Genomic DNA, 18152 nt, shown 5'->3' on the forward strand with positions numbered 1-18152 from the left:
ATGAGATGCCACATCTGCTCTATCCTTACAGCAACATCATACCATTTCATTTATATCAGGAACTGCTAAAAAATGTAGTACCCAAACCTAATACAGACATTGTTTCCTGACACACAGAATAGCTGAGGAACAAGCAAGAACCTGAGACTGGCATCCACATGCTTTAGAAAATGGGATTCATTGGGTGCAGCAGTTCCTTGTACCTTGTTTCTGTTTTTCTGTCTAAGAGGCAATCTCTGGAAGGATGGCACTGATACAGCGTGTGACAGTGAATCAGCATTAACTCCTTGAGAAGGCTGCAACACACTAAACCATGAGCACTGGTCTGCTGAACCAGGGCTTTGCTCACAGGCTCCTGTGCATGGAGCGACTTGGCTTAGCCTACAACAGCAGCGTGGGTTGAATTCAAGTTCAGATATCCAGAGCAGGGAGGAAATTTTAATATCCATCTAAAAAGGAATGACTAATGACAATGCACAGCAAGCAAAATGTTCAGCTTCATGTTAACACACGTATCACCTGTAGCATAAGCAAGCAAATTGCCAGCCACCACAGAAGTGCTGTTTTTCTCTGATTAAGTTTGTGTTTTAAAGTTTGGTGCAGAAATCAAGTAAAAGCTATGATCTGACCAATATTAATTTTAAAAATGCATATTGCTATTGCCTTTTCTCACTTTTATTCTTTCCTATTGTGAATTATACAATCATGACTATAAACCCCATACAGTAAAAGTGCTTTTCCAAACTGTAAAAAAAGAGATGGCCAACCAAACCCAAGAGTCCACTAATTGCCACTGACTTGCAAAGGCTTAAGATCAGGCCACTGGCCCATAAACACCAAGCTCCGTTGGAGGAATATGTCCTTTCCCCATCCTATTTGTTGTTGAAAAAAAGCATTCCTTGGGAATTCATAAGTTATAGCTTATGAGTGAAATGGGAATTTACTGTTAACATGAGTGAGGTCAGAATTTAACCCTGTAACTTTAAATTAAAAAATGAAAAGGATTTTCTATTATGCCATTTTAATTGGGGTGAAGGCTCTTCCTAACAGTGGCACTGTCATCCTATAAGTTCCTTAGTATTTCCTGCATAAAGGTCTGTCTCCTGAGATTTTTCTGAGTAGCTAGCTGCTGACATTCTGCTGCAGTAACTTACAATGAGACTAGTCCAACTGGACAAGCTAAATACAATGATAAAATAACTGTAAAGGAAGCAAAGTTATCTCACCTAGGCCTCCCAGAGAAACATGTAAGATTATCATTGAAGCTCCAATTCAGTGAAAAACACATGCTCAACTTGAAAATATGTATCTGTCATCCCCTTGATTTACAGGAATATTTTGCTGTTTAAGGTAAACCAGTGTTTTGCTGCCTCAAGGCCAGAGAACTGAGCCCACATACAGTTTATGGTGATTAAGAATAATTTTACAAAGGGCTAATAAATGATTGTTAGCTGTTTCAATAAATGCCTGATCAATTGGCAATTATATGCTACTGTGGACTGCAAAGCACAAGATGTCTGACGAATAGTGTCTGTAACATTCCCATAAAACTGACTCATAAAGTATGATATTTTCATTCATTCCTAAGGCTCACCTGCACTGGAGAAATGTTTCTTTCCCACCTGAGGCCCTTCTACATCCAGCATTTATGTGCAAGATGTTATAGACATGGGTCACCCTCTAGATTTATTTATTGCAAGTCCCTTATGTGAATAGAGTTGGGATTTGCAGCACAAGAGTCCGGCTGGTTAAGGGCATTTCTAAACCTAGAAGCACCTGAGCAGCGTTAGATACAGAGAAACAAAACTGCAGTGTGGGCTGTTACCAAACATTTTTCAACCACAGAAAACTGTCATGAGAAACACAGATACCTTTGCAATTTTGGATCTGTTCAAATAATTTTTCTGAAGAACTGGAAACTTTTAAATTAGTAAAAATAATAACTTTTTAAAGTTCTCATTTAAAATACATGACATTTTTATTTTCATTGTTTAACAAGACAAAATGAGAATAAAAGTAGGTTATCAAAAGTGGGTGCTGGCATTCATATTTTTTTATAATCGGCATACACATAATGTATATGAATAGCCACACATTTCTAGTGAAAGACTATGAACACACATACATATACAGAGATATATAAACATACTATACATACATACATGAGTGAATATACATATTCATGTGCATACAGTATACAGACAAGATACTATACAGGTACAGTAAGTGCAATATACTGTATAAGGCTATACAAACACCGAAAGATTCTGGTGAAATGATGACAGCCATGAGAACAAAGCGTGGATGGTTTGTGACTTAACGCAGACGGTGGGGAAAACCTTGCTGTTCTGTGTTTTATGCATCAGGCACACAAAGTCCCAACAGAAACAGAAACAATACATTCAGTTCGTATACAAAAAATGTAAGGCAAGTGGGAGTGCATGGAGGTAACTGAAATGCATATGAGCAGACACATAAGGTTGTTCTACCTAGAATACAGAATGTTTGGTTCATTTACAGAGAATGCCTATATATAAACCCATGCTTTCATGAATTCATGCCACTTTTATTTCTATTTTTTCCTTTAAGAATATTATAAAAGTCTTGCCCTGAGTTAAACATAAATACACACAGAAAGGGGGGGGGGGGGGGGGGGGGGCAGAATTGCATGCTTCTGGGGTTTGTGGGTTTTTTTGAATATTTTTTTAACCAAGGCACAATGTCTTTGATAGTGGTTGCAAGACCATTTGAAATAAACTTAGCAACTGCTATTGTTCTGGTACTGCATCCTTCTTAGTATGACTAAACTAATTGTTTGCACACAGAAGTCTCAGAACAAGTTTTGAAGTGAATTTACAAGTTTTAGATGAGAATAAGTAAATTTATGAGAAATGCTCAAAGACAGATTCCCTGAAGAGGAAGGAAAGCCACCAAATTAAATTCCTATATAGGCAACTTACTGATGTTTGGACTGAAATTATTTCATATAAATTACATTATATATATATTTGTTTAGTATTACTGGGAAGTTGTTACCTGTTTTTAGTAGAACCATGTACAGTGCTGTAAGAGCAGCTGAAAATGAGATGAAGAACTTCCAAGTAATTCTTAGTTTCTTGTTGTAGGCAGGGCAGGACAGTGATCTCACTGATTCAGGGTTCTGCAAGAGCTACAACTGAGGACACTTGTCCAGTGATGCTGTAAGACTTTCAAGGCATCTATCTCCCCATCTCATCGACCTGCATAAGTCTTATTGGAAATATTACTTATTAACTTCTATGTATGTCATATTAAATGCTACATACCCGTGTCCAAGTCTGACTCTCAACAGAAAGGTCTGGGTGTGAAGGCCATGCTTGGCTGTTGCCCCCATGTCCAAGCCCTCAGGCTCCAGCAGGACACAGTTCTCACCAGCTTCCAGGGGCTCTGGAGGGTACCTCACCCTCCAGTGAACAACCACCCACATCGTGCTGCACTGGCTGCAGTACCTGTCTCCATGTAGTTCCCTGTTGAGGTGAGACTATTTTCCAAAGTAGTGAAACACACTGCCCCAATTCTGTAAAAAAACAGGCACCACATCACCAACCCCCTGAAACCACAGACCATGCAGATGACATCTTCTTATGCCTGTTCTACGCCTTTTAAAGAAATTGTAGCTCCCAACCTGAGAAACAACCAGGTAAAGACAGCCAAAAAGTGTTGAGAGGGAAGTGAAAACCCTCACAAGTGCTGTATTGCATTCTTTTTCAGAATATTGTTGTATTTGAAAGTTTCAACAACTCCTGTGAGGGAATTAATCTCTTCCTGTGTACTCTGCTGGCAAGCTTACAAAGCCTGTGCAAGAACAAGAAGAGATCAGAGTAAGGGAATGGAATATTCTTCCTCCCACTCTCTCCCATCCCAGCTGATACAGCGGCATCCAAGCCAGCACTCGAAGGTGAGGAAAGGCATGAACACCAACCCTAGGTCTGGTGCTCAGAGGCTGGTCACTGCTACTGTGGCATTACTTCCACAGCTGACCTGCTCTCACCTGTCACTGCTCCTCCCTGAGACATCATTTCTGTGCCTAAAACCCATCCTATCGAGGTATGGAGGAGAAAAAGCCAAATCCCAAAGCCATGCTTGGGCCTTGGGACCTACCACGACTGTGGCGTGCGCCAAGGTCCGCCTCTGCCTAGCATCCCCCGTGCCCTGAACCAGAGCCCACTGTGGCAGTGCGAGGGTTGCCGAGCACGCACTCCCTCACACTCTTAACTCAGAGTGCTGGCAAAGCAGGAGCCAGCAAGGCAGTGACCTGCTTCTGCTGCACGACCAGTCCAGCTGGATGCTGAAGAAAAGATGTTGGGACAGCAGCAGCAGGGCTGTCTGCCAACAGAAGACAGCTTTGACACATTTGCTTCTCATGCCAATCAGTCAGGCATGCCTTGGAGGTGAGGGATGATGGATGTGGCAATTCCATCCACTTCAAGGTTTGCGTTTGCTTTTCTTTCTTTCTTTTTCAATTAATATTATGTATTTGTATATTTAGAAACGATTTGCACTGCTCGAGACCCATGCACTGATTATGTAAGACCAGCTTCAAGCTGAAACTCAACACAATGCAATGTTGAGCCATCCCTAAAGCATTAACATTCTTGTTGTTCCTCTCATCCAAAATGTTGACAGCATATTTAGCTGGACTGGCGACAGCAGAATTTTGCCTTCATGCGTGCAAGATATTTGTCCTTGCAGGGGAAAAAAGGAATTGCTTAAAGTGATCCAACCGCTCCCTCTCGTGGCCCTGGGGCTCTGCTGCACTTTGTAAAGGCACAAAAGCATCCTCGGAAATCCAAACTCTCACCGACTTCCAGCAGTGCAAACTCCCCCGATGGCTGCGTGACATTTCAGGACACAGCTCACGCCCCTGCACCTCTGGCAGTCAGTGCGGTGACTCATCCCTGACTCTTGTGAACATTCAGCCTGTACAAGAAGGCAAAATCCTATGGCTGTGTATGATTCAGATTTTTAAAAACACTGAGGCCACATGCTGGTCAAATCCAGGTGTCATCCCAACGTAAAGCTGGCCCATGTCCTGTCAATGAAGTGCTTGTGCCAGGGGTTTCTCATTGTACCCCACCGTGGTTTCCTCCATGCTTGTCCATCCTCCCAGCTAGGACCCCGAGGAGTTTCCTCCTCCCAGATACTTGCAAAACCAGCATCCACAAAATTCAGTCTATACCTACATTCATTTGTTTTCACCTACACAGATACTAAACACTTCACTGGAGGAGCAGGACTTCTCCATGAAAGGGCCATTTGAGAAACATCATTTGTAAAATGTTCCTAGGAAGATTTATCTGGTTTTCTCATTTTAGACATTCAAGTGCATTTCATAGTATTAGTGGCACATAAAACTAATTAAAATTACTGTCAAAGATACAGTAGATTGCACCCCAAATAGTTTTTGCACTTTCTAATTTCACATAAACCGAAGCTTAAGCAATTCCTGACAGTCACATATTTACCAATCTACTCCCATCTGCAACTGCTTACTTTCTCATATTTTACACTGAGTTACATATCCTTGGGGGAGAACAGTCTTTGTTCTACACACATTGTCTACCAACATGGGGACCTTATTTTTAACTGCGACTCTTAGACACCACCACAGATGTTACTGTGGTAGATCCTAGTGGCCAACATTAAGCAGGTTTTGGATCCAGTGACTATCCCAAGCTTTATTAAAGGTGATGGTTAAACATAAGGAGTAATTAAGTCCCTTTAAGGAAATAGCTTCACAGGCAAAAATAGAAGCTACCATCCAAAGCAATAAATAGTGTATAGAAAGTCCAGACCAAAACCCCATGGGACTCTGATTACAGAGCGAGAGGCATGGGACTGTTCCCACACTGTGGACATACATTTTGAATGAAGAAAAAGATCAAGTATCAAGAAGGAACAACCATAATCTTGGCTCCAGCAGCACAGAGACAGAGATCTCAGAGGCATTGCACTGGCTGAAGTGGAACACTTGGAATTTACACACAAGGAGGAGAAGAACACAATTGCCACATCCCATGAATTGTTTCATATGTTTTGCAATTCTACATCCAAAATACACAATAGACTTTCAAAACTTTGAAAATAAGAGGAAAAAAAGAGGGACAGAGAAAGTCATACCACAGTGGCAATTAGGACAGTAGTTTGATTTTCCCTTTGAATAGGAAATTGGGACTGTATCTCCCCTGAGATCTTTAACCAGCAGCCCAGGGGGATCCTTTTTCCCCTTTGGACAGAAAGGAAATACAACAGAAGTTGGTTCTTTTATTGCAAATCCTTCTGCTTTACTAGAGTCACAAAAGCAGGATCACTACAGTTTGATGCTAGTTTCAGGCTAGCATGTGATTCACCAAGGAGTGCATCTAGCGAACATTTACAGTACTGAGCGATGACATGGGTTGATGCTATGTAGCAGCCATGAATCCTCTTACTAGCACACTTTTTGTTTGCTTGTTTTTGTTTTGTTACCATTTCCGTAGTGTTCAAATGGGATGAAAGAATACTTGAACATACAGAGTTCTGCACCCACCTGCAATGACTGTATTTCTGTCATATACGGGAAGTTAAAACCAGACTGCTGGGGTCTGATACGGAACAGTGGATCTTGATTTATAGGTGCTCATTTTTCAGCAGCAGAATTCATTAAATGCAGCAGTCAGGAGCCCAGCCCTGCTATGCAGCCCAGCGCCTACAGAGTGTTTACTGACTCCTTTGAACTCTTGTACAGTATTGCTGGGGAAAACGGCAACTTTAAGCTGAGAATAATAAAAGAGCACAGACGCTTTCTTTATGCTCACAGAGTAGCATAGATCCCATACGCTTTCAGATGCACATTTGCCAACTACAGCATGACGATGTCAATTCGTTGGGGAAGTACTTTGTCTACGTGCCTTCAAAAATAATTATAGCCGTAATAGTAACAAACTACCTTTCTTGCATTCATTAACTGGAGGGCAAACACAGTGCTTACAAGGCACACAAGGGCTATAATATGCTTTGTATACACAGCTAAGGCTAGAGACATTAAGAGCTGGGCTTGTGGTGCATAGTTAACCCAGTACAGAGTTATTAACAAACTTAGGTATGAGACAAATATGTAGCTGCATTGCTAAAGAGTACTCAGTACTTGTCCAAATTCAACTCTAAATTATTTCTCTGAAGTTTTGTAAATTTCTTACAATGAGTTTATAGTGCATTTAAACCACATGTTCTAAGAATGCATGTGGACAGCAGCTAAATCTCTCTCCCAGCTTCTCCTTTGTCGCATTCCCCTTCCTTCAGTCTTTTGTTTTAAAATGGAACGGTTAGAACATGTGCTCAGGATTTTGCAGCTACAGCACAAAACTAAGTAATAGTTGCCTTGAAGAGAAGGTCTCACACCAGTTTTAACGCTGGATTTTTTTCTCCCCACGGTAGACCGCACGTGTTTTAATTGGATCACCTAAATATTGAGTCTTAACCAAGACGTTAACCGCAGCTGCTGTGTGGAAGACCCCGGGATGCAGCAGGTGAGGCTGGTGCGCGCCTCCCCGGACCCGCAGAGCTGTGCAGGGCCGCAGCCCGGGAGCGCACTGCAGCTGGCACCGGCAGGGACCGCGCAGCCGCTCCTGCACCGGTTCTTGCAATTCCCTGATGCAGCACCCACCGCCCCAGCCAGCGCGGAGAGAAAAGCCACCGCAGCACACCCACACCACCCTCCTTAAACTCAAGAATTCCTCTCCTAGAAAATTCGGATGAAGCTCCTGCAGGACGGGAACAGGCCCCCCTCCCCGTGCGCTGTGCCCCGGCAGCGCCGAGCGGCAGCCTCGCAGGCCGGGCAGGAGCGGAGCGGCCTGGCTGCGGGGTGAGCCCCGCTCCGCGGGCAGCGCGGCAGCGGCGCGGCCGCCCGCCAGGCGGCGCCATGGGCCCCGGGGCGGGGCGGGGCGGGCCCCAGCGGCGCAGGGCTGTAACCCGCTGCCGGGCAGCGCAGCGCTGCGGGCCGCAGGCAGCCCCCCGCCCCCCGGCTCGGGGGGAAATAAAGCTTGTCCTAATCCTTTTGGATTTTCCAGGCTGTTCATTGTGAACAGCCATTAAAGTGCATTTGCGTCCGGGACTTCTCCGGCTCAGGCCCAAGCAATACGGGGGCTATTTTCTCATGTTGTTGCCAAACACAAACCAGTGGCGTTAACCTATCTCTGACCAACCGGACAAGACAACGACAAAACCCCTTCCAGCGGCATGTGCAAAGCAGAAAATCTGCTTTCTACTTCTCTGCATACTTTAATGCATTTGAAAACGATGCTGGGAAAATCCTTGCCTCTTGCTTTCAGGACTCAGCAAATCTTGGACTGCCACCTCCTTACAACAGCTCCCTTGGCGAGGGCAGGGGTGAGAAGCCAGAGCCAGCCCACCCCCACCCCAAGCCCCGAGACACCAGTGCCAGTCCCACCCACCCCCTCAGGACCAAGACACCAGAGCCAGCTCACCCCCCAGCACCAAGAGGCCAGAGCCAGCCACCCCCACCCCCCACCCCCAGCACCACTGGGCACACTCCCAGTCTCACTCTGCTCTGAAGCCCAGCAGGAGGGAAGATGCCCAAACCACGCCATTTCAAAGCTTAGGTAGGACCCAGCCATATCACCCATGTAGCTTCTCCACAACACTCAGCACCCATGGGTTAAGTCTGAAAAGGTATAAATGTCCATTACCTAACGATGGAGGTCTTAACGGCTGTTACCTGCTCAGTCGTACATGTCCAGGAGCCTCTGACACACAGAGCAGGAATGATCCCAGCTGACTTTCCACAGCCAATAGAGGTGGTTAAATGAGGAGGCTAAACTACAGGGTTATCCCAGGTAAGAGACGTACAGCCCTGCACAGTCACTGAGGGTTTAGCTGGGTGAATCCCTCGGCAGGTGCCTCTCTTCATACAACCCACAGGGCACCTATATTATACCCAGCTTAGACATCTCAGAGGTAGGTAGGGTAGATCTCAGCTAAAGAGTACACATGGTCCTTCTACAAGTCTGTTTTATTATTTAACTACCTAAATATGAATTTAAGGAGCCAACCTGTACCTAAAATTCTTGCCTATCAAAGACACATGCTCAAATAAACTATTGATGGATTCACTTCATTTGGTGCGAGACAATTACGGTCAAGTCCATTCTGTGAATGGGAGGCCTTTCCCCTTTGCTGTATTATATTTGGATAAATCATAAAATAAGTGAAAGGCTTCCTCAGTTTTGGAAGGTGATGGTTACTTCATCCATCACATGGCCTTTCTGTGTCACATTCACTGATAGGGTCGTATGGGGGAAGAAAAATGCCATCTCAACTGGCTGGGGGCACAGGCAGATACCAGGCAAGTAACGAACTGAGTTGCTTTTTTGTTGAAAAAATAAGCCACAAAAAATTTCAGTGCTGATTCTGATGTATTTTCTAGCTTTTTCTTCATTCCTTCAACGCCAGTTGAGACTCCTTAATTCATAGCTGTCCTTGTATCCTCATTCTCCCCTCTGAGTTATTCCTTCTAATCTCAGCATGGCTTTTGGATTTTACTTTGATTATCACTGTAAAGTTTAAATCTTCTTCCCTTGCTTAAATTGGAGCTAGATATCTCTGCCCAGTCCTCCCCACAAGAAGACAACAGACCTTAGGAGGCATGCAAACCTTCAGAATTAAGATAACATACCTCAAGGAGGCAACAGTGAAGGACTGTGCTGTCTCCCCATTTAAAAGCCAGTAACAGGCAGCATGAGGAGAGACTGCACATTTGCAGATAAGGTACACAGTTTTGTGGAAATCTGTCTGAAAATAGGCTCTGCTTTGCAGAAAAGCTGAAATACCACACTGTAACCTCCAGTTTTGTTTTCAAAAATTGTCTTTTTCTTAGGTCATGGATCTTCATTATAAACACGCTGCTGTGCTGCTCTGCAGCTTAATACATGGGATTTTCCAATAGCTGTCTACATCTTAACAAAAACAAGCTTCACTTTGCAAAATTCATTTGCAGCAAAATATCCAGAGATAGTTATATTGGTTCCTTTTTCTTTCCAAAAACCAGTGGGTTTTTTGGTGTGCTGAATACTGTTTTGGAGAAGCCTGGCAGTGACCTAGAGATGATTTTATGTACATCAAAAACATGGATGCAAGACGCTTTGCTCTCCAGCAGAGGGACTTCCACAGGGCAGACTGCTTGAAACACTTTCTTCTTTTGTGACAGACATGCTCAGTGCACGTGCATCCTGCATGCAACAGGGATTTCTGAGTCCATCAACAGAGCATAATCCCTTGTTACCCTGAGGTGAAGATGTGGAGAACGATAGAACGCAGGGAAACATCACTGCATTGCAGTGATACCTGTGACTCCAAATCCTGCTTGCTTTACACAAGTGAACAATCTTGTTCATTATGGGGGTCCCCTGATATGACTCAGCATTTACTACTGCAGGGTGAAACACCTGATGACCATGCCCGCTTCAGAAGTCTCAGAAACCAGCACAGAGGCCCCAGCAATATGGGTGAATGAGTTAGTTATCAGCACATCCTTGGACCATGTTTATTCCACTTCATAAACCTCACGTGGTAATTAACTTCTACTGTTCTCTGTCCACTTGGATGGTTACAAACAAATGGTACTAGTTTTTATTTCCATATAAAGGCCAAAATCAGATAGACTTTCACTATTTAACTAATTTTATTCACACATCTCTTATCTCCAAGGTATAACTTACTGTACTTTCTAGAACATTTTTCCATTCTCTTGTTTAGGTTGGAAAAAAACCTTTAAGATCATCAAGTCCAACTGTTAACTTAGCACAGCCAAGTCCACGACTAAACCATATCCCTAAGCACCACATCTACACATCTTTTAAATACCTCCAGGGATCGTGACTCACCACTTCCCTGGGCAGCCTGTTCCAATGCTTGACAAACCTCTCAGTGAATAATTTTTTCCTAATATCCAATCTAAACCTCCCCTGGCACAACTTGAGGCCATTTCCTCTTGCCTATTGCTTGTTACTTGGGAGAAGAGACCAACTCCCATCTCGCTACAGCTGTCAGGCAGTTGTAGATAGCGACAAAGCCCTCCCTGAGCCTCCTTTTCTCCAGGCTGAACAATCCCAGTTCCCTCATCTGCTCCTCATGAGACTTGTCCTCCAGACCCTTCACCAGCTCCGCTGCACTTCTTTGGACACACTCCAGCACCTCAACATCTTTCTCATAGTGAAGGGCCCAATGCTGAACACATCATTTGAGGTATGGCCTCATCAATGCTGAGTACAGGAGGACAATCACTCCTCTAGTCCTGATGGTCACACTATTTCAGATACAGGCCAGGATGCTATTGGCCACCTTGGCCACCTGGGCACACTGCTGGCTCATGTTCAGCTGGCCATCAACCAGCACCTCCAGACCCTTTTCCACCAGGCAGATTTGCAGCCACTCTTCCCCAAGCCTGTAGCCTTGCATGGGACTGTTGTGACCCAGGTGCAGGACCTGGCCTTTCTTCTTGTTGAACCTCATACAAGTGACCCATTGATCCGGCCTGTCCAGATCCCTCCATAGAGCCTTTTTGCCCTCAAGCAGATCAGCCTCCCCCTTCAACTTGGTGTCATCTGCAAACTTACTGAGGGTGCACTTGATCCCCTCATCCAGATCGTCAATAAAGATTTTAAACAGGCCCCAGTACTGAGCCCTGAGGAACATCACTTGTGACCGGCCACCAGCTGGATGTGACTCCATTCACCACCACTTTCCGGGCTTGGCCACCCAGCCAGTTCTTTACCCAGTACAGAGTACACTCATCCGAGCCATGAGCAGCCAGTTTCTCCAGGAGAATGCTGTGGCAAATGGTGCCAAAGGCTTTATTAGAGTCGAGGCAGACAACATATCCACAGCCCTACCCTCACTCACTGGGCAGGTCACCTTGTCATAGCAGGAGATCAGGTTAGTCAAGCAGGACCGGCCTGTCATAAACCCGTGTGACTGGGCCTGACCCCTGGCTGTCCTGCACGTGCCGTGCGATCGCACTCAGGATGATCTGCTCCATGGTCTTCCCTGGCACCCAGGTCTGGCTGACAGGCCTGTTGTTCCCCGGATCCTCCTTCCTGCCCCTCTTGTGCACAGGCATCACATTGTCAAAGCTCCTGTCTTCTGGGGCCTCCCCGGTTAGCCGGGACTGCTGATAAATGACCCAAAGGGCTCGGTGAGCTCTTCCCCCAGCTCCCTCAGTACCCTCGGGTGGATCCCGCCTGGCCCCACAGACCTGTGTAAGTCTGAGTGGTGTAGCAGGTCGCTGACCGTTCCCCCTTGCGTTATGGGGGCTTCACTCTGCTCCCCATCCCTGACTGCTAGCTCAGGGGGCTGGGAACCCAGACAACAACTGGTGTTACTGGTAAAGACTGAGGCAAAGGAGCCATGAAGTACCTCAGCCTTTTCCACTATGCTTCCCCCTGCATTCAATAAAGGATGGAGGTTCTTCTTAGCTCTCCTTTTGTTTCTAATGTATTTATAGAAAGATTTTTTACTGTTTCTTATGGCAGTAGCCAGCTTAAGTTCTAACTGGACTTTTGCCCTTCTCATTTTCTCCCTGCAAAACCTCACAACACCCTTGTAGTCCTCCTTAGTTGCCTGCCGCTTCTTCCAAAGGTTGTAAATTCTCTTTTTTTTTAATCCTGAGTTCCAGCCAAAGCTCTTTTCAGCCAGGCTGGTGGCTTTTCTGGCCAGTTCGTCTTTTGGCACATGGGGATGGCCTGCTACTGTGCCTTTAAGATTTACTTCTTTCCTTCTTCTTTTCTTTTTTTTTCTTTACAAGGCATTAGATTCTGCGATATCTAGAACACTTCTTTGCTACTTACACTTGTCTCTTTATGATATTTATATTAAGATATGTATTTAGGAACTACTGCTATATGCCACTTTTGTAGCTCAAATATATTCCATGCTTCTGCCATATTGCAGTTCCAAGCTCCCCACTTGACTTCCTCAGCTGCTTCCTTAATTTCTTAAACTTTGTCCTTACACAGTTGTTAACTTCAGTTCCAACAAAAACTTATGTTCATCTTTCAGATTAAATTGAGTCAATTCACAGCCTCATCCAAGGTTACTTCCTGCAACCAGTGCCCTCACTGTTTACCACAACTAAGTACAGACGACATGCTCTCAGGTGTTGGTAACTGCTGCTACTATGGTATAGAATTTTAAAGTGTTCTCCATCAGAGACCAGCCACATTATTCATCTCTGCTTGTAAGCTCTTTCTTTTTATTTATATATGATCACTGTAATGCTTACCATCAATATACCATAAATATGTTCCATGAATATTAACTGGCTAATCCTCACAATTCCTACACCAGTAAACAAGAAAATAAGGCATAGAGGAGTTAAATGTCAATAGTTACAGAATTAGCCAATATTTGATTGGAATTATAACATAGGCTCCCTTAGTTCAGACCTATTTTTAATTACTAAGCATCCTCACCGCTTCCTTGAATGATTCTGTATTAAAAATGATGGGCCTTGAGAGACCAGATGCAAATCTGACTTTTTTTCCCAAGGTAAATATTTTGAAAAACATCCATTTGGGATCCATGAAGATTTGAGAAAACTGATTAACAGTAATCTACCTTCTCCCAGATCCTGTATCCCTGTATGAATGTTAGCTGTGCCCACCTCATCAATAAAGAGATGGATAACAGGACGAGTCCTCTTAATCTTCTGGCAAGTCTAACTGCTGATTACGATGTGGTTAAGGAAACTAGTATCAATACAATCAATAGCCACAACACAGGAAAACAAATACCCTGTATGCCACAATCTGTCAGATTCAGAATGGGCTAACAACCCAGTCATTTCCAAACACATTTCGCCTGTCACAGATTTTTTGCACATTAAGATAGAATCAGTGTATAAAAAAATACAAAGTAATGTTTGTACCTGCCAGGGAGATAGTAAGATTTTTGTCATTCCATCATGGAGGGGAATCAGGGTCAAATCCACAAATTTTAAAAATTATGCCATCATAATAAATGACAACTTAATAGATGGACAGTAAGTAAGAGATTGACAACTTGAAGGGAAGACTTATGGTAGAGAAAGCTTTTACTGTTTTTTCTTGTTTTTCGTGAAGCCAAGTCCATACCATACATTATTCAATTAACAAGATCACCCTTTACAGTCACTTGAAAGTTCCTCTTATCATCTTTGTTCCTTTCTTCTGTATGAAGTGAGGTGGATTTTTCCTCTAGTTTCAGTGAACCCTGGCTGCAGCTTCTAAAAGGCTCATTATCTCTTCTATCACATCAGCTTCTGCTTTCAAGGCTTATTGTTTAGTTCTTAATATAAACTGAGAGACTAAAATCCCTTCAAAACACCCAAGGTGCCTTTGCCACTGAGTAACCAGCAAAGCATCACATCTGCTGTAAGACCCCTTTCATCAAAAATCATATACTATATGAACACTGGGACACTCAAAACCTTTGGAAGTACAGTTACCCTAATTTCTTCCTTAGATGAAGGAACACTTGACATGGTGTTTAAATGGGCTGTCATTATGGATCTGATTTTCTTATGTAAAATATGCTTTAGAAACGTGGAAGGTTTTGTTAGGCATTGTGTCCAGCAGGGTTCAGAAGTCATACAATAGCATCACTTTTGCAGGTTAAAGTATTTTAACCCGTAAGGACTAGGCTACCCACGTATAACCTTCCTAACAAGTAGCTGCCTGTCTGGATTGAGTAAATTAACCTTACTCTTCTCTATTTTGGTCAAGACCTTCCAGAAGCAACTCATTAAGCTACAAACAACTTAAATACATGATTATTGCAAAGCAGTCCTCAGGGAGTTTTCCACTCAAATCTCATTGAAATTCAATAGGATTATGGGCACTAATTCCCTGAAAGCCAATCAAAAATTCACCACCTAAATAAGGGTGTTTGTGTGTGTGCATACATATACGCATGTGCACATATATACATACATGTTTATGTCTCTTTGTGCATATATATGTACCCACACACGTACTCAGTGTTATGTAGGCCCGTACATGTGCATACAAGTAACACAATACTGGAGTGCTTTGAGCCTGACAGAAAGCATTCACATTATGTTTAAGTGAAACCTCTTCTCTCAATTGCCACTCTCAGCAGTTAGTTCTGTCAAACTAATAATACAGGTCTGCACAGCAAAATGATACAATATCAGTATTAGCATATAAAATGAAGGTAAGTATAGGTTTCCCATGTCTTTATTTCTTTTCCATTTTCTCACTAGTGGAGAAATTTGCCAAACCCAAACACTTTCATTCCTTTCTCAAGGGTCTATGTGGCATTTTTGTGTTTACTGAGGAAAAAAAAAAAAAAAAGATACAAGGAGATATTACCCCTTTGATTTGGTTTTTGATTCCTAACAATGCACAATAAATATAACTACAGTGGACTATTTAATAGCCCTGTAAAGCATTACATGGCCTACAGCTGAAGAGAGTCTAGCTGCCTTAACTAAACACAGTAACTTGCTGTAAGAGCAGTTTTCAGGACAGTGATAAATCACAGTGTAATACAACCATGCACTAAGCTCAAAACAAATGTGAGACTGGCACAAATATTAAAGTACAACTGGGCAGAAGTCAGGTATGTACAAGTCATTGACAAACATTGGTGCAAGTGCTTTAGACAAGACATTTAAAAGAAATTTACATAAAAAACATAGATTAAATTTATCAAAGTTTGATAAATTTTAAAGACAGTAAAAAAGTACAGAAAACATGAAAAAATAAAACCCCCAGCCAATCCATACAGTACAGTTTTACTACATTTATATTACAGAATGAAGACAGAAAAGGATACAAGGAATTAAGAGCAAAGAAAATTCTGCTGGCTGTAGCCAGTGGAATTTCATTGCTGGTGAGAGATGCGCACACACAGATGCACGCACACGCACAGGAAATAAAGACGAAAACCAAAAAAATCATTTACTGTAACAAATGACAGACACAGAGGTGAGAAACATTTGGCATGTTGCAGCACATGAAGTCATTCACGATTGGCTAACGATGGTACCTGGCTCGGCTGAAGATCACTGGCTTGCCTGAGCGGAGTAACGGATGGAGGAGGCACACCTGATGTGGACGCAGACCGACCTAATCTGCAACTTGCTTTAGGCTCTGCGAAGGAAGAGAAGAAAATACATCAGTGAACGGGAGCTGGATTACTGCTGCAGTAAACTGAAACACGGTGGATCCAGGATCCCCTTGAAATGGAGACTCCGGGCTTGGTTTCTAATTGAAGTCTTGAACATTGGCTGAATCACGAACAGAAGTCGGGATCAGAAGAAAGGGGATTAAGACAGAACCCATTCCTTGTCCTGGTGCCTTTCCTCTTGTATAGCACCTCTGATGCTGAAAAGCATGATGCTGAAAAGCATAAAACAGCAGACAGATGAGAAGCATATAAAGGAGACCTTGTTGCTCCCTCCAATACCTTTTTCTACTCATAAAACAGAGCGGTGATTAAAGGAGTTACAGTAGCTGCTGGCTTCATTTCTCCATCCCGGAGCTGAGGGAGGTGGCAGCCCAAAGAGTGCCTGTGCTGAAGGAAAGCATGAAATGCCAGAAAATGAAGGAGGGAGTGTATAAAAGTGCTGAGGATACTGTCACACTTGGGGATTTGGAATGACACCAAAAAAACTTGGAAACCTGATATCAATGGCAGTGAATTGAGAGACAGAAAGCAGGAAGAAAGGAGAGCAATCAGAACATCAACAGTGGCAGATTCTCAAGTCTGTTCCCCAGAATCAAGGTGATTACAGAAGTAGAGGTTGCCTTGAGAGAAAGCGCTATTCCAGAGAAGCACTGCACAGAAATGACACAATTATTTCATTTTCCTTCTGCTCTTGTACAGGGAGGCATTTGTCAGGAGGCTCCCCGCTAAGTTCCAGCACAGGTTATTACTACTAACACACTGATGCAACAGTGTGACCATGCAGCTTGGGAGCCCTGGGTGAAGGTTTCTGTGTCTGAGCCACTCCGAGACCAGGGTGCTACCCCACTGTTCAACACCCCCGATCTGGTCTAGAAGAAACTGGCTTTTCCTGAGTAATGAGTCTGCCTGCCCTACAAAAATACATGTCCCTCCATCTCCTGTTTATGGCTGAGGATCTCTCAGCCCTTGACTTTTGACTCAGATGGACACGTGCATACTCCTTATGTTTTATAAACCTTCCTCCCAATCCTGCACCTGTCTTCTCTGTTTAGTGGGTAAACACTGAGATGAAGGGCATTTGCACTCAGCAGACATTTCGTACAATAACACACTCTCAGTTTTAGTGTTGATAGTACTGCTTTACCATGAATAACAAGTAACTATAATAATACCATGCCCCCTTACAATGGGTTTAAAGAATTCCTCCTATTCAATCTCATGTTTTCAAGAAGAGAGGAAGGACCTGTGCCTTGTGCAATCCTGGTTTAGCAAGTTTGCTTTAGAAGCACATGTTTTCTCATCTATCGTTTGCTTACATCTCTCTGAAATCTATTTTCGCGTGCCTTATTTACACTGCTGCTTTGTCTGTGTTTGGTTTACACGAATATATCTATTTCCTATGTGGCTCTCTAGTTTCATCACTAGCCACTGGTTGGGCCATTGTTTGAAAGGAATAAGATGTCCATCACTAGCATGTCCTTCGGGTCACCTGGCACGTCTTGGGAACTCGAGAACAGCCGGTACATTATGCCACCTACGAGCAACATGCTGAAATGTGTTCTTCCAATCTCACTGATGCTTTTTCATTGTCACCTTAAATGCTTATTTTCCTTAGATGTTTCAGAATTCAGTAGGGTACGGAGAAGAGCTATCCACTTAAGCTGGAGCACTTAGACCAATGAAAGCATCTGTATGGGTGAATATTCATCAACTAATTATTAATAGGTTGGTTAACATCCAGCTGGCTGAGCAGCAAAAATATTTATGCTGTTCAGCGAATGCATTATTCAATTCAGTCATTCCTAGTCAGTCTGTAAACATACTACGAGTCAACACGGCAATAAGCATTCAGAAAGGAGCAGACTGATCTCCTGCATAACCTTGCATTTTGTACATAATCTGTTGTTTTGCTTTTTTTGGACTTGGGC

The 18152-nt window shown here is 43.4% G+C and overlaps 1 protein-coding gene across 4 annotated transcripts in view; it reads right to left on the reverse strand.

Annotated features, from left to right (window-relative positions):
* Positions 1 to 18152, reverse strand: part of NYAP2 (neuronal tyrosine-phosphorylated phosphoinositide-3-kinase adaptor 2) — a 146979-nt gene that overhangs the window by 14500 nt on the left and 114327 nt on the right. For all 4 annotated transcript variants that reach the window (XM_056359115.1, XM_056359113.1, XM_056359112.1 and 1 more), the window contains one exon: positions 16084 to 16187. In XM_056359115.1, coding sequence (XP_056215090.1) covers positions 16084 to 16187 — 104 coding nt within the window. The remainder of the gene's footprint in view (positions 1 to 16083; positions 16188 to 18152) is intronic.

This window comes from Falco biarmicus, chromosome 13, assembly GCF_023638135.1.
Source record: "Falco biarmicus isolate bFalBia1 chromosome 13, bFalBia1.pri, whole genome shotgun sequence".
Classification (NCBI taxonomy): Eukaryota; Metazoa; Chordata; class Aves; order Falconiformes; family Falconidae; genus Falco; species Falco biarmicus.